General features: G+C 43.0%; 1 protein-coding gene across 10 annotated transcripts in view; it reads left to right on the forward strand.

Annotated features, from left to right (window-relative positions):
* The window catches only part of Ldb3 (LIM domain binding 3), a 65206-nt gene extending 41804 nt beyond the window's left edge, over positions 1-23402 (forward strand). For all 10 annotated transcript variants that reach the window (XM_048801685.1, XM_048801683.1, XM_048801688.1 and 7 more), the window contains 5 exons: positions 5145-5589; positions 6900-7080; positions 7684-7804; positions 14410-14525; positions 20273-23402. In XM_048801685.1, the coding sequence (XP_048657642.1) occupies positions 5145-5589; positions 6900-7080; positions 7684-7804; positions 14410-14525; positions 20273-20362 (953 nt within the window). In that variant the 3' untranslated portion in view covers positions 20363-23402. The remainder of the gene's footprint in view (positions 1-5144; positions 5590-6899; positions 7081-7683; positions 7805-14409; positions 14526-20272) is intronic.
* The last annotated feature ends 691 nt before the right edge of the window (positions 23403-24093 follow it).

The following is a 24093-nucleotide window of genomic DNA, read 5'->3' on the forward strand; positions in this document are numbered from 1 at the left end:
CAGAAGTGGCTGACCCTCAGCAGGTTGGGAACCATGGAGGGAACTTGGAAAGCAGTTTGGATGGGAATCGGCGGGTGGAGGTGAGGCCCTGTGCTGGTGCAAGGAGTGCATTTCCGTGGGGCCCTGGGCAGGCTCTTCTGGCACCTTCCGGGGCGGCCCCGCGCTGTAGCTCCCCAGTCCCGGCCGCTGGCTGTACCCCGCAGTCCCACCAGGGGGCGGCCGGGCTCCGGGAGCGAGCACTGGCGGGTCCGCCCCGCGTGCCCTTTTGCAGCGCCCTCCCGGGCTGGGGCCCAGGCAGGCTAGACGTGCCGGAGCCGCGGGCCTCCGCGCCGTTTCTAGGCGGTGCAGACGTTAACTCATTCCTGCCTGGAGGGGAGAAGACGGCTTTCTCCCACCTCCCTCTCCTGGGGAGGCCGGCCGCCGAGAGCGTTCCGGGGGCGGCTGGCAGGCGGCCCAAGGCGAAGCCGGGAGTGTGTGCCCGCGCGGCCCGCAGCGCGCGGCCGAGTCCCCGCCGTAGCTCCCCGCGGAGCCTCCTCCCGGCCGAGGGCGGCGTTCGCAGCCCGGATCTTATCGCTGGCGCGGAGGCTCGGCGTCCGCTCCCAAGAACACCTGGGGACTGGGAGGGGCGGCGGCGGCGCGGGAACCGGACCGGCCTCGCCGTGGGCGAATGGGACCGCGGGCCAGGGGACAGCCACATGGGCCCGCGGGCCGGGCGGCAACCGGTCGCTTGCGGAGAGCCGGGCCCGGCCCGGAGTGACTCAGAAAACACCTTGTTTAATTACATAGTCCCCAGGCCGCCGAGTGCGATAGGGGCCTTTTGAACTTGCCAATTAGAGATGAAATAATCACCTTCTAATTCGGACGGGCTCAATTCCCTCACGCAAAAATAGCAACAGCCCCGGGGTTCCGAGTTGAGATTTGGAGTCCCTCCTGGCATGTCGGGGGTGGCGAGGTGAGGCAGGCCACGAGGAACCCCCTGGTCCCAGCAAATAGGGGACCCGATGGGGGAGGGGAGCGGATGAGCCAAGCCACCACTGAGAGGAAGGGCCCTTCCCTGGTTCAGGGCAGCCTTGGTGAAGGAAGTAGGTCTCGATTTTAACCTCCCTCTGTTGTAAGGTTTTGAGAAAAGGGAGGTTGGGGGGCGGGGGGGGGGCGGTTCTAGGAATCTGGAAGGCCTTCCCGTGCGAGGAAGAGAATGTCTCCGCCAGGCACAGGGAATAGGGTTAGAATTGCTGAAGGGAGGGCTGGACTTAACTTGGAAAGGGTGTACTAAAGCATGTTTTGCCTTGTAGGGAGTGGTTAAGCGGGAATCTGCAGCGGGGTAGGGCTGCCAGAGCTCCAGTTTCAGCTAGGCAGCTCGCTAGTTGGATGACCTTTAGGCCTTCTCTTAAGCTCTCCAAGCCTCAATTCCTCATCTGTAAAATGGACATGCAAATACTATCTGCTTCTTGCGTTGCATGAGGCATTACATGAAATAACATACTCAAAGGGCCTGGCATGTGGAAGCCATCAGTATTTAGTAGCCAGTATTTTTGATTAGGACAGCACCATACAAGAGGAAGAAATTTTTTGATAAGCATATATCTATATCTACATCTATATAGATACCTATATCTATATAGAAATATATTTTTTTCAAGTAAAAAAAAGCAGGGGACTGAGGCTATAGCTCAGTTGTAGAGCCCTTCCCTAGAATGCTTGAATTCTGTGTTTAATCCCCAGTACAAAAAAAAAAAAAAAAAAAAAATTCTAGACAGTATCCTTGGGAGCTAAATCTTCCAATGTTTGATCACATTAGTCAATGTAAAGCTAGTGCCCTTGAATATTAGAGACAGTACTGCAATGAATTATAAAAAGTAAAAGAAAGCAGGTGAAAATAGTTTAAATATGTTTTATTTAACACTACATTCAGAATTTCTCACAGTTGGGCATATTGGTGCTTGCTTGTAGTCCAGCTACTCTGGAGGCTAAGGCAGGAGGATCATTTGAACCCAGTTCTAGGCTGGCTGGGCAACATAGCAAGACCGTGGCTAAGAAACAAAATAGAACAAAATTCCAGCATATATTCAGTATAAAATCATTATTAATGAGATACTTTATAAAGTATCTATTCTTTTACTGAGTTCAAAAATCTTGTACCATACTAGCACTTCCAATTTGGATAACCCCATTTCAGAGGCTCAGAGTCCACAAAAGTCTATGGGTTGGACAGCACAGGATTAGGGCTTTTGTTCTTTAATCCTTTTTAGCAGAGAACAGCACTTTACCAAAAAAAAAAAAAAAAGGGAGAGAACAAGAGAGAAATCTTACACAGAATCTCATTATATAAAACAGGGCCAACAGGGCCAGCCAGGCATGGTGGCTCAGGCCTGTAATCCCAGTGGCTCAGGAGGCTGAGACAGGAGGATTGTGAGTTCAAAGCCAGCCTCAGCAATGGCGAGGCACTAAGCAAGTCCGTGAGACCCTGTGTCTAAATAAAACACAAAATAGGGCTGGGGATGTAGCTCAGTGCCCAAGTGCCCCCTGAGTTCAATCCCTGGTACAAATAAATAAATAAATAAACAGGACCAGATTACCTCTCTCCGCTTTACTTCCTTGGTATTATTCTCCAAGTCACCCTTGCTTCTGGTATTTTGAGATCCTCTTCTCCAGGTACTAGGGAGCTATGCAAAGTTGGGGAAGATAACAATACCTTGAATTTGGGCTTTACAAAATGTATGCATTATGTTACTCTTGTAGGTTACCACCATACCTTGGTGGCAGGGGTAACATAAATTCCACCACCAGTGAATAGGCTTAGTTCCAGGTTATCTGACTGACTGCAGAATGTCACATCTCCCTTCCCTCCTCCATCCTATAGTCTACCTGGGCTGGACTTTCCAGGTGACCACCAGGCTACAAGATAAACTGGCAATACCTCCTAACCCTAACACCAAGAGACCACCACCTTACCATCCTCATATTTAGTAACACACACACACACACTGCCAGCAGGTTGGACACTTTGTTTCTTATTTTCTCTTAAACCTCATAATAATCCTGTGAAGTACTAAGAATTATTACTTTTTTTTTTCTTGGTGTGGAACTGGGGATTGAACCAGGGGCACTCTACCTACCACTGAGCCACATCTCCAATGCATTTTATTTTATTTTGAGAAAGGGTCTCACTCAGTTGCCCAGGTTGGCCTGAACTCATGATCCTCCTTCCTCAGTCTCCCAGGTAGCTGGGGATCACAGGCATGCACCATTGCATCCAGCCATTATTATTGTTTTTAGATGAGGAAACTGAGGCCCAGAGAAGTTGGAAGAACTTGCCCAAAGATGCACAGTCAGGAAATAGTAGAGCTAGGACATGAAGCCAGGATGCTTTTTTTTTTTTTCTCCTCCTTTTGGTGGTGCTGGGAATCACTCATGATTGATAAGAGCTCTACCACTGAGCTATACCCCTAGCCTGAAGCCAGGATCTTCATAGCTGTGCTATGTGCCAGAGCATGGGGTCTCCTCCACATTGGGAGTGATTCCACAGTGATATGGCACACTAAGATTTTCTGGAAATTAGACTTGTATTCTTTATAGAGGCAGCTTGAGGTATAGAAAGAAAGATTTTAGAGTTGCATGCTGCCACTTACTCTGCTTGAGTCCTACTGACTTTAAGTGTAAAGGGGGATAATTTAAGGATTCACTCCCACTCTGTGCTATATGCCTAATCCAGCCCCTTTGTAAGTGGGAGGAAGATTCTGTATGGAGAAGCTTCTTCCATTGGAAGCCCACATCAATCCCAGTATGTCTCTAGGCAGGCCCTTGATACTCCATTATCACAAGCATGGTCCCTACCCACCCCCAGCAAGGATAGTATGTGCATTTTCCAGGTTTCTTAGCTCTGAAGGGCCAGTCATCTGGGAATAGAAGGGGCAAAGTTGAAAAGGCCACAGGTTACACAAGATAGCCCCAGGGCACCAGTTGAGAAAGAGAGACCAGAGATAGGAACAGGGTCTCAAGCCCAGCTGGGACCCAGTGGGTGCTTCCTAAGCACAGTTTATCCCAATTCAGGTTCAGCTCAGGAATGAAGAGGGAGGCTGCCCTGACATGTTTCCTGGGATTGGGGGAATGAAGCTGCTTTCCAGAGTAGCAGACTGGGCAGAGGTGAGGCTTTGGGAACCTCCCTTGCCAGAAGAAGAGGCCAGTTGGACCTAGCACAGGACACAGCTAGGTCTACCCTGGCTGGCCCCATAGCACAATGCAGCAGAAAGTTGGGGCTTGAGAGCTCAGGGTGAGAGGGCTTTTGATAAGCAGCTGCAGTGCCCCTGCAGTGTTTCCGCCCTCAGTTAGTGTCAGGAGAGGATTCCAAAAGTAGGACAGCACATTCTCTTCCCCATGCTCAAATTTCCTTGGTAACTACTAGGGTATCACTCAAATGCTCTTAGTTTGCACCAAAGTGATGTGGGGAAGCCAGGTCCAAGTGAGCAGCTAGACCTGGGCTGCATGCATCATACCAAAATTGTCTGCTTAGGCTGACTCTTAGTGACTCCTTTAAGACTTCCATCAAACCAAAATGGAACCCCCCCTCCCCAATACAAATCAAGCTAGGCTGTTTTTCAAAGAAAGTGATTTTGTAGCTAAACCTGAAACCTGAACTTGAAAACCCAGTTGCTGGGTCATCTGCTTTGCTAGGAAGGCTGGACTAGATCCAGGTACACCAAGCATGCTGGTTGAAACACATGCTGGAGTCAAATCATTGGTTGCAACTGAGAGCATCCCCAAGTCCAGGCTGAACTGACACACTCCCACCCTTGTCTTGGCCCAGGTACCCTCTACCCCTACTCCCCACCTTCAGTGGGGCTCAGGCAGCCAAGCTGTGGTGGAGCCCCACCCTGCACAGCTGCAACTATTTATAGTTACATCCTTTCCCAGCCCTGTCTAAGCTCCCCAGGGCTCTGCTGCGTTTGCTCACTCTTTATTTCCCTGGGATCCTTTGCTGAGAATTAAAATCTGGGGCATCAAGAAGTTCAGGAACATATTTTCCATAAAACACTGTACTGTTCTAACATTAAAGTCACCTTTTCCAGTTCTCTGGCTGGGGGAGCAGGAGAAGAAGGGGAAAGAAACACCTGACACATTTTTCTTTTGGTATTTTTGGTTTGCAGTGCCTGCATCTACCTACAGCCCATCCCCAGGGGCCAATTACACTCCAACTCCCTACACCCCCTCTCCTACCCCAGCCTATACCCCTTCACCTGCCCCTACTTACACCCCTTCACCTGCTCCCACCTATTCCCCCTCTCCTGCTCCAGCCTATACCCCTTCACCTGCCCCAAACTATAACCCCACACCCTCAGCGGCCTATAGTGGGGGCCCAGCAGAGTCTGCCAGCCGTCCCCCCTGGGTGACAGATGACAACTTCTCTCAGAAGTTTGCCCCTGGCAAGAGCACCACGTCTATTAGCAAGCAGACCCTGCCCCGGGGCGCCCCAGCATATACTCCGACAGGTCCTCAGATGACCCCCCTTGCCAGAGGTACCGTCCAGAGAGCTGAGCGCTTCCCAGCCAGCAGCCGAACTCCACTGTGTGGCCACTGCAACAACGTCATCAGGTATGGTCCACTGTGGTGCTGGAAGGGTGGGCACATAGGTGCTTATCCATGATCTAAGCCACGCAGTGAGGGGGATGGGAGGACAGGTGTAGGACAGACAAAAGCTAGCTACACTGCAGGGCAGCCTTCTAACCCTCTGGCCCACCAACTGGTCTGACTCTCTCTGAGCTTCAGCTTCCATACCTGTGTGACACCCACATCACTGGGGAGTTGGGAGGATTCCATGAGGTAAGTGGGTGAAGCTCCCAGCTTGGTGTCTGGTGCCAGGAGCTTCCCCTTGGGCTAAGGCCGGGTCCTGGGAATTGCCAGTCTTGTTGTCAGTAGGTTTATTGGGCATGTTGCAAGCTGGCTGACAGTGCTGGTTTTGACCTAGCTTTTCTTTGGGGTTGCTTCTGGGTCTTGCCACAGACAGGCCTGTATTGCTCAGGGCATAGGTGGGCACTTGACTGAAATGAAATCAAATCACTTTAGGCTTAAAAGCCTGGGGTCACAGATGATGCTTGTTTGAACATATTATGTTAATATGTTTGTGATCTGAGCTTGCATATATGAAAAATATGCTCTTATATGTTTGTATATAGTATGTATGTATGTGTATATATATATAAATATATATATATATCTGTGTGTGTGCGTGTGTGTGTGTGTGTGTGTGTGCTTGGGATTGAACCCAGAGCCTTGTGCTACCATTAAACCACACACTCAACCCTCTTATTTAAAAATAAAGTATCATATACTTGGTAGAGAATAATTAGAAAACATGGAAAAGGAAAAATAGAACATAAAAAAATTTCCTTATAGTCCCAGTGTTCTGACTCCTAATCTGGAACTAGACTGTCATTTTGTGTCCTGGGTCTACCACTTCCTGGCCCTGCAGCCTTGAATGCATTACTTAACCTCTCTGTGCCTCAGTTTCCTTCCCCCAAATAGGCTTCATAATAGTTCCTACTTCACAGGATTAAAGATTATAAGTTAATAAATACAAAATTATTCTTGTATAGTGTCTGGCACAGAGTACTTAATAAATCTTAGCCATCAATAGCAGCGTCATTATTTTTCTTATAATTACTGTGTTCAACTGAATTCTGTCATGTGCTTACCCAGTTCCCTATGGTAGTTTCTCTTTATGGTAAGTGATGGGACAATGAACACCTTTCTGCATAGAGCTTTCTCTGAATTTTGTATTATTTCATTAGAACAGCCACAAAAGTGGGATTTATGGGCTAAATATATGAAGATTGTTGGGGTTCTTGAAATATTGGTTCCAAATTTTGAGGGTTTCTATTAGGTACTGTTCTCTGCCTCCCCAGGGGTCCTTTTCTGGTAGCCATGGGCCGCTCCTGGCACCCAGAAGAGTTCAACTGTGCCTACTGCAAGACCTCCTTGGCAGATGTGTGCTTTGTGGAGGAGCAGAACAATGTTTACTGTGAGCGGTGTTATGAGCAGTTCTTTGCCCCACTCTGTGCCAAGTGCAACACCAAAATCATGGGGGTAAGTGGACTACATTCTTCTCCTCTGACTTGTCTTTTCTGCAGCCCTGATCAACCTCCTCTCCCTTCCCTAAGATTGTGAAGTCCCATTAGAAGCCAAGAAGTTGCTGCTAATAGAGAGAAAACAACTCCATTTCTGTCCCCAAAGGGAGTTGGTTTGCCACCAGTGAACCAGGGAGCAAATGAATTTGAAACAAGAGATGATTATATGTCTGTGCCACACAGCTTGAAGTGATGGGGGAACTTTGGCCAAGCAAGTTGTTGCTTCATAGCCCAGCCTTGCCAGCTCACCTGCATGTGGCCTTGACCCTTGATGCCCCTATGGTAAAGTGGCAGTAATAAGTAGGACCTCCCTCCCAGGCTTCTGGGAAGATTAAGCATCACAGCTTATATAACAGTACGTAGAACGTGGAACCCAGCAAGCATTGGATACTAGGAACTCCCTCCTCTGCCTACCCTTGGTGTATCCAAGGCCTGCTTCCGGGCTTTTCTGCCCTGTTCCCTAATGGCTGCTTAGTCAGTGGCTGGGACCTGGTGATAAAGTTAAGCCTGGTTTCATTTCTCCCCTGGAACTTTCCATCCTGAGTCAATATTTTCCCCCCAGGAAGTGATGCATGCCCTGAGGCAGACATGGCACACCACCTGCTTTGTCTGTGCAGCCTGCAAGAAGCCTTTTGGGAACAGCCTCTTCCACATGGAAGATGGAGAGCCCTATTGTGAGAAAGGTAGGAAACTGGGATATAGAGCAAATGCAGAGCGATGCAAGCAAGCAGGCAGGGGCCAAGCGGGTCACTAACTCCTGCCTGTATCCCTACATATCTGGCCATCAAGATTCTTTTATTTCTGGAAGAAAGGTTTTTGATGTTTTTGGTTTTTGCTGTGCTTGGGATCAAATCCAGGGCCTGAAATGTGCTAAGCAAGGGCTCCACCAGTGAGCTACATCCCCAGCTCTTGATTTTGGTTTGTTCTTAATGTCAAAATCATGCTAATATTACACAAAGAAAGTTAATTGAAGTATTTCCCCTGCTCATTTGATTGTAGCCTTCCAAGGAAAGGGAGGCAGAGTCTATAGCTTATTTTACACATTTAGCGTCTGATTCTTTCCTGCATCAAATGTATGAGTCACAAGTTGGCCTCATAATTGCTTGGGAAACCTTTCAGGTTGTTTTGACTTGGAGACCAGGTTTAGTCGGAAAAAAGCCTTAGGTCTGAACTTTGTCCTAGGTCCTATTCCTGATTCCACCTCAGGCTGGCTTTGAACCCTAAGTGAGTTACTAAAGCACTTTGAGCCTCACTGTCCCCATCTGTAAATCCCTACCTTACAGAGCTGTGAAGAGGATGAAACCAGAGAGGGTATAAATCACGGAATGTGGGAGTGTTCCTTTCCTCTGTGTCTAACATGCTTATAAGACTTTGATATTCTGTCAGTTTCCTTAAGTTCACTGGCTAAATTAGAGATTTTGGGGGTAGCCCTATAAGTTCTATATGGTGTCTTGAAATGTGAAATGAATTATTTTAAATTGAAAAGACACAGCACTTTTAAGATACTCAAGATTCTGGCTACTGGCCTTTCACTCCCTCATTCTTTCAAGGAGAGACTTGGGGTGGGGTCCAACAAAGGGAAGTAGAGGTGAAAGTTAAGACAATAGCACCAGATTATCAGAAGAGGAAAAGGCAAGCATGCTGGTTATGAAGAATAACAGAGCTGCAGTGACTGGCTGGGTAGCCAGTTTGAGGGCAAAAAGAGAAACACAGTAAATTACTTTCAAATCAGAAAGGGGAACTCATTACAGTTACTCCAAGGAAAAAGCAAAACAAAATAAAACTTTTCCCCATGACAGTAAATTATAAAACAAACAAAAACTTCTTGGGTTCTTATGCTGCTGAATTCTCTTTCCTGCTCTAAAGTTAATTGAATGACTTTAAACCAACTTACTAAGTTGCTCTGTGTCTTGATTTCCACATCTGTAAAAGGGAGCCAGTAATGTTAGTCATTCCCCCTCTTATATGGTGTTGATTGGTAATTACTGAAAATGCTGTTATACCTATGCAAATCGCTACTATTCATCAACTAACAACAATATAGTTTGGATAATTTGTGATAAGCCACAATTTATGTTTGAGACTTATAAAAGAATGATAGATTTCTACTATCCCTGCTACCCCTCTCCAAGCAACCTCCCAAAAAATGATTTTCAAAAATGTATTTTGAGTAAACAGTCCAGCAATGTGATGGTCTAGTATTAGGGAAGACAGCTAGGAAGCAGATTCCCTTCAGATCTAGTTGCCCTGAGAGACGCAGATGGGTTGCTTCGGGCTTGGTGTGAACCTGGAAGAAGGGCTTATCTTTTCTGAGTGTTTCCTCATCCACACTACCTGCTTCAGAGGCTGCTATAAGGATTAACTGAGATGATGCATGCAAAACTCTTAGCAAACCGCCTATCCACAGTAAGTGGGCAACATGAGTGGTCCTTGAAACAGCTTAGGAGACCCACAGCTCTCTATGGAACACAATTTAGAATCCACTTTCTGGGTTGGGGATGTAGCTCAGTGGTAGAATTACCTGGAATGCTTGAAGCCTTGGGTTCAATCCCTACCACCACCAAAACCAAAACAAGTTCCACTTAAGCAATAAGCAATAGAATCAATTGTTGAAGGCAAGGCAATAACACTAATTTTTATCTTAGAAAAAACACAATAAAATGAGTATGCTTTTTGAATATGATGAATGATTGATATTCTTAGGAACAAGGTAAAGAAAAGAGAAGTAGGTGATCTATCAGATAAAGCCAAGCTTGGTTGGTTAACCTGCCTCAGAATTGGGCCTCTCATGTGCCAGGCAAGTGCTCTATATCACTAAGCTACAACCCCAACCCTCTGGTCATCATTTTTTGTCAACAACTTGTAAGAAGACACAGAAAGGAGTCCTGTCAAATTTGCTGATTAAGCCAGAATGTCAGGTTCTAGACTCAGAAAGACTTCTGTTAGGCTGCAAAGATAAACTGAAAATTTTATCCAAAATATAAGTAAGACAGATTGGAAAGTCAGCCCCCTCACATTTGAACCTGCACCTGAGTAGTTGCAAGTCTGGCAAAGCATCACAATCATGTAGGGAACCTTAAAAACTAGAGAGAAGATAAATTCCAGACCTACTCCAGACCTGCAGAAACAAAATCTTGTAGGATGTCCCGTTTGTGCTATTCTAATCTTCAGTTGTGTTTAGGAATCAGAACTGTTTCTTTCTTTTTTTTATTGGTACCTGGGATTGAATTCAGGGGCACTCGACCACTGAGCCACATCCTCACACTATTTTGTATTTTATTTAGAGACAGAGTCTAACTGAGTTTTAGTTGCTTAGAGTCTCACAATTGCTGAGGCTGGCTTTGAACTCACAATTCTCCTGTCTCAGCCTCCCAAGCCACTGGGATTACAGGTGTGTGACACCATGCCTGGCCAGAACTGTTTCTTAAAGTGTGGTCTCAGGACCAGTGGCTTCAACATCATCTGAGAACTTGCTAGAAATAGAAATCTTTGAGTCCTACTCCCAATCTGTGAATCAGAAACTTGGAGTGTACAACTTGATGACCTGTGTTTTACCAAATCCTCCTTGTGATTCTAATGTTTGAGGACCATTGCTAGAGAAAAGTACTAAGTCCTTTTTCAACACAGAGCATTCCTAGTGTAATGGATGGAAATCTTTTTACAATAGCAGTAAGATCCATTAAATGCAAAGGTATTAATTCAACTTGGGACATAAAATAATTAGTCAAAGAAAATTATGAAGACTTAAAAGAAGAAATAAATGAGGAGCTAGATTATCTCCTGGATGGAAAGACCCATGCATGCACAAATTTAATTTGGAACTCATGACAATCTCCTTTTATAGAATAAATGAGGAAAAATACCAATAAAAATGTGTTAGAATCAGATATGTGCTACCAAATTTTCAAACAAAGTGGCAATTCTCAAATCATTACAAAATCAAGTTTAAAATTTAAAAAATCATTCAGTAGGTAAGACTAGATATTTCAGAAATAGGCTCAAACTATTTTAAAAGCTTAATCTGTGAAAAACCTACAGGAGAGGGACTATTTAGTACATTAGCTTGAACCATTTCTTTGTTTTCTGTTCATCATTTATCTGTCAAATGTGTATTGAACATGTACTTTGAGCCGTCCCCACTAAAGCTACTGTGCATAGTCCAGCATGGCAGGTCTCTGCCCTCAAAAACCTCAAGCAAACCGAACATCATGGGATATGCTGTGATATACATGGACATTCAAGAATGATGGGCAGTTGTGCAGATGGATGGATGGATGGAAGGAAGGAAGGAGGGAAGGAAGGAAGGAAGATGGATGTGTAGATGAATGAAAGGATAAAGAAGGGAATTGCTCTAGAATGTCATCTAATCTCTCTTGGTGGAGGTGGGGCTTGAGAACTTCCCAGGATGAAGGCTTGACCCTAAAGATTACAGAGATTCAGGTAGAGAACATGGCGAGGTTTCCTAAAACTGGGACCTGTTTGATATAGAGACACAGAAATTTAACAGAAAGAGCAGAGCACCTGGAAACTGACTGGGAGTGATGAGAAATATGTCAGAAGGCCTGTACAGGGCTTGGCTCAAGTGGAGATGGATTAGCCAATACCCCACACTAGTAAGCCGCTATTGGGCATAGAGTAAACCCTGAACCTGTGGCAACTTTCTAAAGGGAGCACAACCATGTTTGCTTAGCTCTGGTGAGGTGATACATTTCTGACTATTGAAGAGATTAAGTATTCTATCAGAGCCAAGACTGATGAATTGGGCTATACAAGAGCGTTTTCAGGATAAAATATAATTAAGCAAAAGGAGAAGTCAGAGGTTAGAAAAAAATATGCAGGAGATAAGTAAAATTTATCAAAGCTCAATGGCAAATAGATAAGGAGTTGGAGACAGAATAAAGTCATGGAAGGAGGTTGAACTTTAGAGTCCATTAGGCCAGGTGCTGCTTGTTACAACTGATGTGATGGAACCTTTCCAGTTGTTTCCTTATGCTTAAATCAGGAACATTAACTTTTCACAAAACTGCCATGAGAATTAAACAAGAAATACAGTGGGCACTCAAATAACCATAGTTCTCTTTCCTCCTTTCATCATTTATGAAGATTTACAAAATAAGAGCTAACATTTTTAGTGTTTGTGCCAAATACCTCACATATTATCTTATTTAATCTGTTCAACAACCCTATGAGTTTGGAACTGTAATTATTTCCATTATATAGATGAGAAAGTTGAGGTCCTGAGAAGTTAGGTGACTTGCCTCATGCTTAAACAATTCCTTAATAGAGCTGGGATTTGAACCCAGCTTGCTTTCTTCAGACTCCAGGTTTGTAACCCGAAAGGCACAGTGCCTCTCAGTCCATGATCTGAGATAATGAACAGACCTACTGTCCACAAAGAGATGAACAGAAAATCACTGCAAGAAAAAGCCAACTGTGGCAGAGCTGTGGACAGATAAGTAACACTTCTGAGTGGTAGAGGAGTTGAAGTCTCCATAAGGGGGATGAAGCTTTTCTAGAAGACTCATGAAGAATTCTGCAACTGGTGTGGTAGAACTGCTGCCCCTGTGGCCCATGGAGGACAACTGCTGTGGCAGAGGCACTCAGGGCCTGATGGTGCCTTAGTCATGGGACTCTGGCTGGGCTCTTCATCTCTCTGAGGGGCTTTCACCTCATCCACAAAAACAAAACTAACACAGTAATAATTCAACTCTGACTCATTTTTTTTGTACTGTGGATTGAACCCAGGGGTGCTTTACCACTGAGTTATATCCCCAGTCATTTTGATTTTTTATTTTGAGACAAGGTCTTTCTAAGTTGCAGAGGGTTTTGCTAAACTGCTAAAGCTGGTCTCCAGCTTGAGTTCCTCCTGCCTTAGCCTTTCAAGTGGCTGGGATTACCACTGTGCCTGGCCCAAACTCACTTTTATAAGAAACCCACCTCTGCCATAATGAACCTATTCCTTCAATAATGACATTAATCTATTCATGAAAGCAGGGCCCGTATGCCCTAAACACCTCCTTCGTGGCCCTATCTCCCAATTCTATAGCATTGGGGATTCAGTTTTCAACACATGAACTTTGGGGAACACATTCAAACCTCAGAACATCTATATGAAAATGTCAAATAAGCTACAAGCATTATACAAATAATATTTAGTAGTATCATCTCATTTGCTGAGGGGGATGGGAAGGAGAACATGCTTTCCCTCAATAATATAGCTCAATTTTTTTTTCTATATTGGGGATTGAACTCAGGGTGCTCTATTACTGAGCCATATCTCAGCCCTTTTATTAAATTTTGAGACACAATTTGCTAACTGCAAGGCTGGCTTCAAATTTATGATCCTCTTGTCTCAGCCTATAGGTCACTGGGATTGCAGGTGCAACTGTGGACAGCTCAAAATATTTATTTATTTATTTATTTATTCATTCATTCATTCATTCATTCATTCATTCATTCATTCTGGAGATTTAACCCAGGGGCACTTTACTACTGAGCTGCATCCCCAGTCCTTTTTGCTTTTTATTTTTTTTTTATTTGAGTCAGGGTCTCGCTAAGTTGTTTAGGGCCTCGCTAAGTTGCTGAGTCTGGCCTCCAACTTGTGATTCTTCTATCTTAGCCTCCCAAGCCACTTGGATTACAGGAATGTGCCACTACACCTGGCTCAATTTTTTTTAAATTATAGATGGACACAATACCTTTATTTTATTTTATTTATTTATTTTTTAATGTGGTGGTGGGGATCAAACTCAGTGCCTCACACATGCTAGGCAAGCGCTCTACCACTGAGCCACAGTTTTCATAGTAGTAAAAATATGTTGTCAACACAATGCCCAGTGATGGAAGAATGGTCAAGTAAAGAACATTCTATAACTTAAAAAATCTTAACTTCATTATTCTGAAGTAAATAACTGTTGGGAAATGTGGATTTTTTTTTTCTTCCTGGTATTGGGACTGATCTGTTTGGGCTATCAGAGGTGACAGAGGCAGAAGAGACAATCACCCAGCAAAAAGTTGATGACAATTCCCAAAAGTGTTTGCAGATCAAACCAGCATAAGATAGTGAATAAGCCTGAGTCTCCACAACATCAAAGCAAATTACTGGAAAAGGAAAAAGAAATAAATCAAGAAACTAATATTTTATGTGATATGACAAGCTACCAATTAGGTTTCACCCACTTTCCCCAACCCACTGATTTGGGAGTTTTCCTCACCTTCTGCAGATGTGGCCAGATTGCTCCTTCCTGCCTTCCTGGGTTCCTGGTGCTCACTCTGCCTTTCATTTCAGACTACGTCAACCTGTTCAGCACCAAGTGTCATGGTTGTGATTTCCCCGTGGAAGCTGGTGACAAGTTTATTGAAGCCCTGGGGCATACCTGGCATGACACCTGCTTCATTTGTGCGGTACGTATTTAGCCCTGGGTTCCAATGATCTGGGGTCCTGACTATCAGAAAGAAGTACATGAAGGCTAGGTGACCAACCACCAATCTCCCTTGCAACTCCAGCATTCTGATGTTTTGATTATTTTTAAAATTTTTTCTTTATAGTTATAGATGGACAGCATACCTTTATTTTATTTATTATTTTTAATATGGTACTGAGGATTGAACACAGTGCCTCACACATGCTAGGCAAGTACTCTGCCACTGAGCTATGGTTCCAACCCTGTATGGATTATTTTTAAAAGTTGGCAGATACCGTAATGCCTTGATATGCCATGGTTGAACAAAGTTTTATTACTATTGATTATTTACAAACCAGTGTGGCTTTGTTACTTTCCACTTCACAAAGGGCAACAGAGTGCCCTAGGATTTGGAAACCAGTAGCTTGTCCCACCAGTAATGCTTTTTCCATCAGTGAGGGGCCAGCAAATGAGGTTTGAACTTAAAGGGACAGATGGCTTCTTAAGCTTATATGTTGCTTCAGTTATGATGAAGTGATTTGAAGGTTTTCCCTGAAATTTTCACCATGAACACCAGATTGGAGCTTATTGACTAGCCTATGGAAAGCTGAGATAAGGTTTCTCTTAATAGAACCTTTAGAAAGCAGGACTGAGTCATCATTTTATTTTCCTAAGTGGTCCTGTTCTTGATATACAGCTGCCTGTAGATAAGCCTTAGATTAACTATTAACAGTGTATGATTTATTTCTGCCGAACAGCTGGGTCATTTTACTATGAGACTGACATTTTCCTTTAAAGGGCTTTGGTTCGAGGTGGGCACATGATGCTGAGCCTACAAATGTTTAGACCCTGAAGATGGAGATAGGAAATAATCATCCCTTACAAAGCCCTGTAATATCAATTTATAATTGAACTTACTTTATTTGAGAAAAGAATGTGCTACCATAAATAAAAAACAAAACCAGAGTTCTTCAAGGTAGATCTTGGGAATGTATGAAATATCCATGCAGTTTAAACTTGAATAATCTCTTAGAGCTATAAGAGAATTATAAGACTGCTCAGTGGATTTGATCAAAGACATTCAGTAGATCTTGTCCTTTGCAGAATAAGCATGGAGATTGTTAGGCCTTCCTGTAAACTAGCCCTGTGTATCACTCACTGTCCCCTTGATATATCACAAAATAATCTCTTGTGATACAGAACAATCCTAGTCATGAATTTTACTGCCATAAGCTCCTATTTTTCACTTCAAGACCTCTACTATTTGTGGGATGCATTGTATTCACCCTGTGTATTACTTTGTTAGAGCTGCCATAATAAACCAATGATTTAAACAACAGAAATGTATTCTTTCACAGTCCAGGAGGCCAGAAGTCCAAAATCAACGTGCAGAGAGGTGGCCACGCCCTCTCTCCTAGCTTCTGGTGGTTGCCACAATTATTGCATTTCTTGGTTTGCAGCTACTCTCTGCCCCCAAGGCTGTGTCTGAATCTTTACATGTATATGTATCTGACTCTGTAAGTTCTCCTCTTCATATATAGACATAGATCATACTGGACTAAGGGCCTATTTCAGTATGACCTCAATTTACATCTGAATTGTGTCCACAAAGACTATTTCCAAATAAGGTTGCTGCTGCATCCATGTGCTGGGAAGGCTGGAGGTACTGGGAATAGGACTTCAACATATAAATTTGTTTTATTTTGTTCAAGACATGGTTTCCCTATGTTGCCCAGCCTGGCCTCCATCTCCTGCCTCAGCTTCCCAAGTAACTGACACTACAGGCATGTGCTACTCTGCCCAGCTTCAACATATGAATTCTGAGGGACACAATTCAACTCTTTAACACTCTCATTTTCCAGCTCTTTGAATAGATTCTTCAGTTGTCTTTTAAGGTCCTCTAAATACCTCAGGGCTTCCCTTTCTAAAAAGGACAATGGGTTGTCTCCTGCAGAGCTATGGTTCAGCCCAGACATAGCACAGGACTCTCTGACCCTTACTTTCAACCCATGACTTGTCTGATCCTAAGACACTGCTTGCAAGTTTGGCTACCTAACTTTCAGAAGGATCCAAAAGACTTGGAGAAATTTCAGGAAGACAGTGGCACAGAAGGACTCTTATCCAAAGGCAGAATGATGAGAGGGCTGTGTTGCATGGAAAGGGAACCATGGCAAGGTGAGCAAGGGTCGGCTCCCATAAGCCACAATAGCACAGGTCCTAGAAACCAGAAGAAGATACAAGGCTTGAGGTGTTTCAGGCTGGTGTTATAAATGAGTTGTAGAGAATTAAACCTAGTCAGATGTGAGAGACCTATGAATCTGTCCAGTGGATTTGATCAAAGAAATTGAGTAGATCCATCCTTTAAAGAATAAGCAAGGAGATTGTTAGGCCTTCCTGTAAACTAGCCCTCTGTGTCACTCACTGCCCCCTTGAGATGTTGCAAAGAGGAACATGGTTTTGATCTCTGGAAGGAAATCTTTTGATCAGAAAACTTGCAGGGTTTTTTTTTTTGTTGTTGTTTTTTGTTTGTTTGTTTGTTTTTGTTTTTTTCCTGTGCTGGGGATCAAACAGAGGGCTTTGTGCATGCTAGGTAGGTGCTTTACCACTGAGCCAAACTCTAACCTAGATTAGGGGGTAGTCTTCTTTCTATCACATTACATTCTCAAATGACTTTTAATGAACATGTATTTTCCTATAGCTTAAAAAGAAACTATTAAGAAAGAAGATCCAGACTAGTTCTTCCATTGATGTGTTATTTTCTTAGATCTCAGGATACCACATTCAGACAAATTCAGTTGACCAAACGTTCCCTGAGTTTGGAGAATACAAGAATATCCCAGAGCAAGTCTTCACCTTTATATAATCTAGAATCTTGAAATGGAGAATGAAGCTAACACACACAAGCAATTAAAGTACAGAACAAGACAATAATCTCTAAAATCCAAAGCATATGAAATGAAATCTGGGAGCTAAGAAGGTGGATCAGGGTGAGATTAAGCTCCAGTTTGGCTTTGGCCCTTGAGTTCCAAAGGAAGGGATTTGGTCCTACCTTAGTGAGGGAAAATTCTTATTGGTCCCTCTTTTCCTCTAAGTCTAATTGGTTTCTAGTCCCTTCCCACTGGTGTGGATATCAGGAGGATGTGGGAAGTGGTGTAACTTTGGGAGGTAATCTTGAAGCTGCCACAAACGGTCTATTTCACTGTCTTCACTCTGCTGGGACTATGATCAGCACTGTCCATGGCTACTACTCCTCCACAGCGAGATCTGATGCCAGCTGACTCTGAGCCTTGGGGTTGGACCCTCCCTGCTGTCTCCCTGCTCTGGGCGGTCTGATGGCCTCCTCCACCATGATGTCACCTTGCACCAAGAAGGCACTGAGCACAACTCACTATTTGTGTTCTAGCCCTGAGACCCATTTTATTCATCAGCCACCTGTGAGACTGTGTTTCTCTTTGTTCCTCAGTCTTCAGTCCCCCAACACCCTCCCACCTGATTCATCCTGAAACTCTCACAAACGACCAGCATTGTCCCAGAACAGCCAGAGCTGTGAGGTATCAACTCACTCTAGAGCTGCTTTTATATCTCCCCTGAAACCCATTCTCATGAGTTAGACCTTGTATGTTCACCTTCTTGGTCTTGTTTGCAAGTTGTCACCAGCAACTTGAGGCATCCATGAGAACCTGGTTTATTAGTCAATTTTGCATTACTATAACCAATACCCAAGGTAGACCAACTTTATAAAGTATGGAGGTTTATTTAGCTCATGGCTTTTGAGATTCAAGGGCAGAGTACTGGCATTGTCTCAGCTCTGGTGAGGTCTGTCTTGTAAAAACTAAGGTCCTAAGAGGAATATTTTAATCCCTTTCAAGGGCAAGCCCCAAACTGATCTAAAAACCTGCCGTAAGATTCTACCTCTTAAAGGTCTCACCTCTTAATATCTTCACACCAAAGGCCAAGCTTCCAACATATGAATCTTTAGGAAACAAACAAACCAAACCATGGTACCTGGTTACACTCATCATTGCTGCATTGACTAGTGACGTTATCAGATATTTTTTCAGCTTATTGGTTTCCATGGCCCATTGGCAGCCATATACAACCCCAGGTATAATCTCCCCAGTGAGGATATCATTGTGCCCCTTTCCTCTCCAACTCTCCTGGAATGAAGAGATGCTCACTGACTCAAGCTCAGCTCAGAAAGATGATTTCTGTATCCTTATGTGTGGGGTTTGCATGATTTCCCTCTCTATCCCCATCTGTATACAGAGACCCCTGCAGTTCTAATGCCAGAGTCCTAGATGTGGCCCTCAACTGTTCTCCCCAGTAGGGATGCTCAGAGTCTTCTGTAAGGCTGGGGCCATCCTTAGAACATCCTGGAACATCCCAGTCAATGTGACCTCCTAGTCAATGCTGACATATTATCCTTCTGGGGGCAGGCTACATATTAGTATTCCAACAAACTTAGAAGGAAAATCTGCAAGCTCAGAACAATTCCAAGTAAACATAGCCCCTCTCTGCTATGAGGTGTGGGGAAAATTAGCTAGAAACTGGGTCCTTACAGCCCTGGGCATGATTCCCAGCTCTCCAGTTGACTAGGTCTCTGACTTAAGCAAGACATTTCTGCTCTTTGAGCCCATTTTTCAATTGTGAAATGGGGGAAAGGGGTACCTCACCCATGAAGTTTGGATGACAATTAAATGAGACCATGTATATATAGAGTTTAACATCCTTCTTCACCCATGACAGCCTCAACAAAGATTAATTAGTTCCCTTCCTTCTAGAATGTCTCCAGTCTCAAACTCAATTCATATATTGTCATCATGGGAATACATAATTTTTTCTGCTTTTTTTCCTGGTATTTTTCTCTACATACACCCTTCCTTATTTGATTTATCTTTTTTTCATGGTGAATATTCCATTGGAAAAATAGACCATAAACATTTGTTTAATCATCTCCCTATTAAGAGAAAATTTAATAGTTTTAGGTTTCTAGTTGAGCATACACTGCTTTCTGATTCTGTGCAGTTGTTTCTGCAATATTAAATTCTCCAGGGTGGCATTACTGGGTTACAGGGTAGGCACATCTTTTGGCTCTTATTCAATGTTGCTACACCCCCTGTAGAACATCAAGCTGATTTATGTGTCCCTAGCAATCTTTAAGGTCTATTCCCTTTTGGTATTGCTGATTTTTCATTGATTACTCCTCCTACTCCCACCCCAATTTTTGGCTAATGTCATGTAAGGTTAAGGATGAAAAGTCATGGAAGTTTTTTGTCTTACTTATTTTGCTACATTACTAGGTGTCCAGTGGTATCTCAGGAAGTTTATAATTTTTTATTGATGAGGGTAATCTTTTCTGATGTGTTTGTTAGTTTATTAATAGTATTTGCTTAGATGTTGCTCCTCTCTGTGGGTACCAACTTTTGAACTTGTATTGGTTCCTTATACACTTTGGATAGCATAAATTGGACATCTTCAACACATATATTCTATATCCCATTAAGTTTAATTAATCTAATTTAAGTTTTATTCCATGTTCTTCTTTGGAAGTCTTCATTTTTATATAGTTCGTCTTATGTACTCTGCTTCAGTAATTAAGAATTCATAGTGGGGAGAAACAGGCAACAGCTTGTTCCCCCAGCTGCATATGACATTGCTTTCTTAAAGGGGTGACTGAAATCTGTTCCTGCCCCCTCCACCATGTTGGCTACAAGGCCCCATCTCACATTGGTCTGTTCTCTGTCCCAGGTCTGCCATGTGAATCTGGAAGGGCAGCCATTCTACTCCAAGAAGGACAAGCCCCTGTGCAAGAAGCACGCACATGCCATCAATGTGTAGGGAGCCAAGGGCGTCTGGTGCAGACGAGGCCCCAGGCTGCTCCTGCTGCTGACAACGAAGGATTCGAGGAGGCTGATATTTCTTTTGGGGGGAAAGGGGGGAAGAGAGGAAGCAATTGAGCTCTTTTGAAGTATAATTTTAGTCTTTTCTTCTGTACACATATCGTGTATTTGCATAGTTCAGACTAGAAGCCAAATGAAGATTCTAAACCAAGCTAGTAATTAATCCAAGACTGGAATTGCACTTCAAACGTTTAAGACAGGATTCCAAGAACTCAAAAGTGAAAAATGAAAAGCAGCTTTCCCAAAGTGATACACCTCCCTGCTGTCATCGGAGCAGGGACAGAGCTCAGAGCAGTCATGGAGAATCCGAAGCATTCTGTGTTCTGTAGAGCTCCTCTGGCAAACAAAACGAAGTGCCAAACAGTGCTTGCTGCAGGGTATTTTTAGAGCCATAACTGAGAGCTTGTTAGCTAAGACCAATTGGGCTTTCCTCGCCAAAAAAGGAAGTGTTATTCCATTACTAGCGTCATGGAGCTACCTCTGCACATCAGACTTCAGGCCATGAACAAACTTGAAATGTCTAAAAGGAGCCCAGATGTCGGAAGAGGTGTCTTCTGGGAGCCACTGGGCGGTTGACAAGGCTCCAGGAAGAGCTCTGGTTCATGCTGCTAACAGCCAAGGAAGGATGGGCCCTTCAGCTTCCCTCTTTCAGTTTGAAATATCCCATGTCCCTGGAAGGCTTAGCTCCTTTTTGAATTGTGAAGGAGAAGTGGAATTGGGTTTTTCCAGTTTAACTTTGTAGTGTATGAGAGGAGAGTTTAAAAGATTCTGGGTTGCGTTTGACCCTTGTTTTGCTTTAAGAGATTCCTAAGCATGAGTGTCCTCTGCATGTATTTCACTCCCTACCTGCAACTGCTCACTTATAATGTCTTCCTCAGCACCCCTACCCCCCAAACAGGCTCCATGGCCTGTGGAAAGAAAAGACAGTGTCTGACACAGGATGGCAGAATAGGCTAACACGCTCAAACTGTGGGTGGGGAAGAGGAACCTTACTTTCTGCCAACCTCAGTAAGAACGCATGAGCTGGCAAGATCTTCAGGTCTGCACCATCCTTTTCATACATATATTCCTTTAAATGCAGCACACTGATTATGTACAGTCATCTTGACGGCTGGAAGGAAAAGAAGGATGTTTTGCTGTTTTGGCCAATATTTTCAGAATGTATAAGGTGTATTGATCTAGCAGTTATTTAAGTATTTAATGGAATAGACTTGAGCCTTTAATTTCTTTGCAATATAGGTGATAGTTGGAGTTAAGTAATCATTACTTAAAGCTGTTTGGCAATAAAATGAGAAGCTTTATTTCTGAGGTTGGAGACCAAATGCTCTCTTTCCTTTTTAGGAAACACTATTAAGATGTTCATAGAATATGGCATTGAAGCAAGCAGTGTGCATGGATGTTTTGGACTGGAGCAGAATATTTAGGCATTTTTCCTATTCTCTGCTAATGTCTCCTCACTCTTGTGTTGAATTTTCTCTTTGCACGTTTGAAATGTTTTACAGGAATACATTAGGACTTTTTTTCTGCTGAGAACTTCCAGGGGACTGCCGTTCTACCAGAGTGTGTCTCTTCTCCCCGAGGGACAATGAAACAGCTGGCCATGTCCCTAGCGGAAGCCCATACTTTGTCCAAGTGCGAGGCCATCGGCCCTTCCTGGCACCATTAGGGAGGAGCATAAATGTGCTCCTACCAGAGGGCACTTTTTTTTTATTTTGATGCAGTAAAGAAAGTAAACACAAAGCACCAAGGAGAGTAAATTTTGCTGGAACAGCCTGGAAATTTTTCAGGAGATGCAAACAAGTACCTTGGAGTATTCTGTTATTCTTGGAAAGTTCAAATATACAGGGACAAGAAGCTTGCTACTACATAGAAAGGCTCTAAGCAGGGTTTTTGTCCAAAAAATCATCTACTAAGTGATCAGCAACTGTTCTGGAGAAAAGAAAAACATTTTAGAGTTTCTAAAATCTCTTTTTAAAGGTTTTATGCAAGTGTTCATTAAAAAATGTGTGATCAACCAGGTGTGGTGGTACATGCCTGTAATCCCAGCTACCTGGGAAGCTGAGACAAGAGAATCATAAGTTTAAGGCTAACCTAGGCAATTTAGACCCTGTATTAAAATAAAAAATTAAAGGGTTGGGGATTTAGCTCAGTGATAGAGTGCTCCTGGATTCAATCCCCAATACTAGAGGGAAAAAAAGAAAAAAGGGAAATATGGAAATATCTTAAAGGACAGTTTTACCTTAGTCCTCTATTGAAAAATTTCCCCCACATTTCAGAGCTCAGGATCCTGAGACTCTTATTTGCCAAAAAATAAGCAAACAAGCAATAAAACGTTTTTAAGGGTTGAGGGATATAGCCCAGTGATAGAGTGCTTTGCTAGCATGTGCCAGGCCCTGGGTTTGATGCTCAGCATTGCAAAACAAAACCAAAAACCAAACACAACCACCACCAAAAACAAACAAACAAAACAAACAAACCTTAAAGATAGCAGGAAAAGGAGGTAGTGTTGAGTGTGGTTCACCTGTTTTCTGTGAGTCTGGCGTAGTGTCAAGATTAAGACGGTGTAGTTCAAGTTAATATCATGGGTGTCCTACAACACCAAACATAACTTTTAATAGTTCATGGTAAGGAGCACACTGAATCTATAGTTCTTGACTGCTTTATATGACATTAATTTAACACTGATAAACATTAACTTTTTGTAAAGGAGTGATTTTGTTCTGCAGTGTTTGTGTTAGGAATCTAGCTTTTATAATGTTAACTTTTCAACATATGATACCTTTCCTACTTTTTGTGTGTGTTTTCTTTCCCTGGGAGTGGGGGTGGGTAAGATTTCAGAAGTGGAATGTAACATGTTAGAGGTGTGCACAAAACTATTTTGCATGGTTTTTGTTCATTTGGGTTTTTTTTGTTTTTGTTTTTTGGCCCGTGTGAATTCTACTTTTTAGTAAAATAAAACTCAAAAAAGGATGTGCAAATAACATATTTTTCTGTGTATAGTTTTTTCATGTGACACCAAAAGTAGTTTACTTCTAGATGGCCATAAATAACAGTCTGAGACAAAACTAAGCTTCCTAAGAACAAGAAATATAGTTCACTTCTTCTATTGCTCAATAGAAGTTTAATCATCTTATTTTAACAGAAAGATTTATATGTAATACAAACATCTTGCATAAAGGAATTTACCAGGTATATAGTAAGCTAAAGACTAAGCCTTGCTTTGTATTTTCACCAAGGTTTGTTTAGTTACTTGGTAGCCAAATATTTCAAATTCATTTATTTTTTATTCTGCTCTAAATGTCTTTATAGCTAGAAATGTTGCTATATTTCGTCCCATTTTGTTTGTTTTCAAATAAAGTCAGAGTAAAATCCTCATAACATTAAAAAAAAATAATGAAAACCCTTCTGAAGTACCATGCTTAACAAAACCAATTCATTCTTTTTTAAGATACTTTTTCTTAAGCATTTCGTAAGACTACATCACATACTACCAGAGAAATGAAAAGTTGTGCTGCAATTGTGTACAATGACTCAAAATGCATTCTGCTGTCATACATACCTAATTAGAATAAATAAATAAACATTTTTTTGAAAAAGTAAAAGAATGGGCTGGGAGTGGGCTCAATGGTAGAATGCTTGCCTAGCACATATGAGGCCCTAGACTCAACA

The sequence above is a fragment of the Marmota marmota genome, unplaced genomic scaffold (assembly GCF_001458135.2).
Source record: "Marmota marmota marmota unplaced genomic scaffold, marMar, whole genome shotgun sequence".
NCBI lineage: Eukaryota > Metazoa > Chordata > Mammalia > Rodentia > Sciuridae > Marmota > Marmota marmota.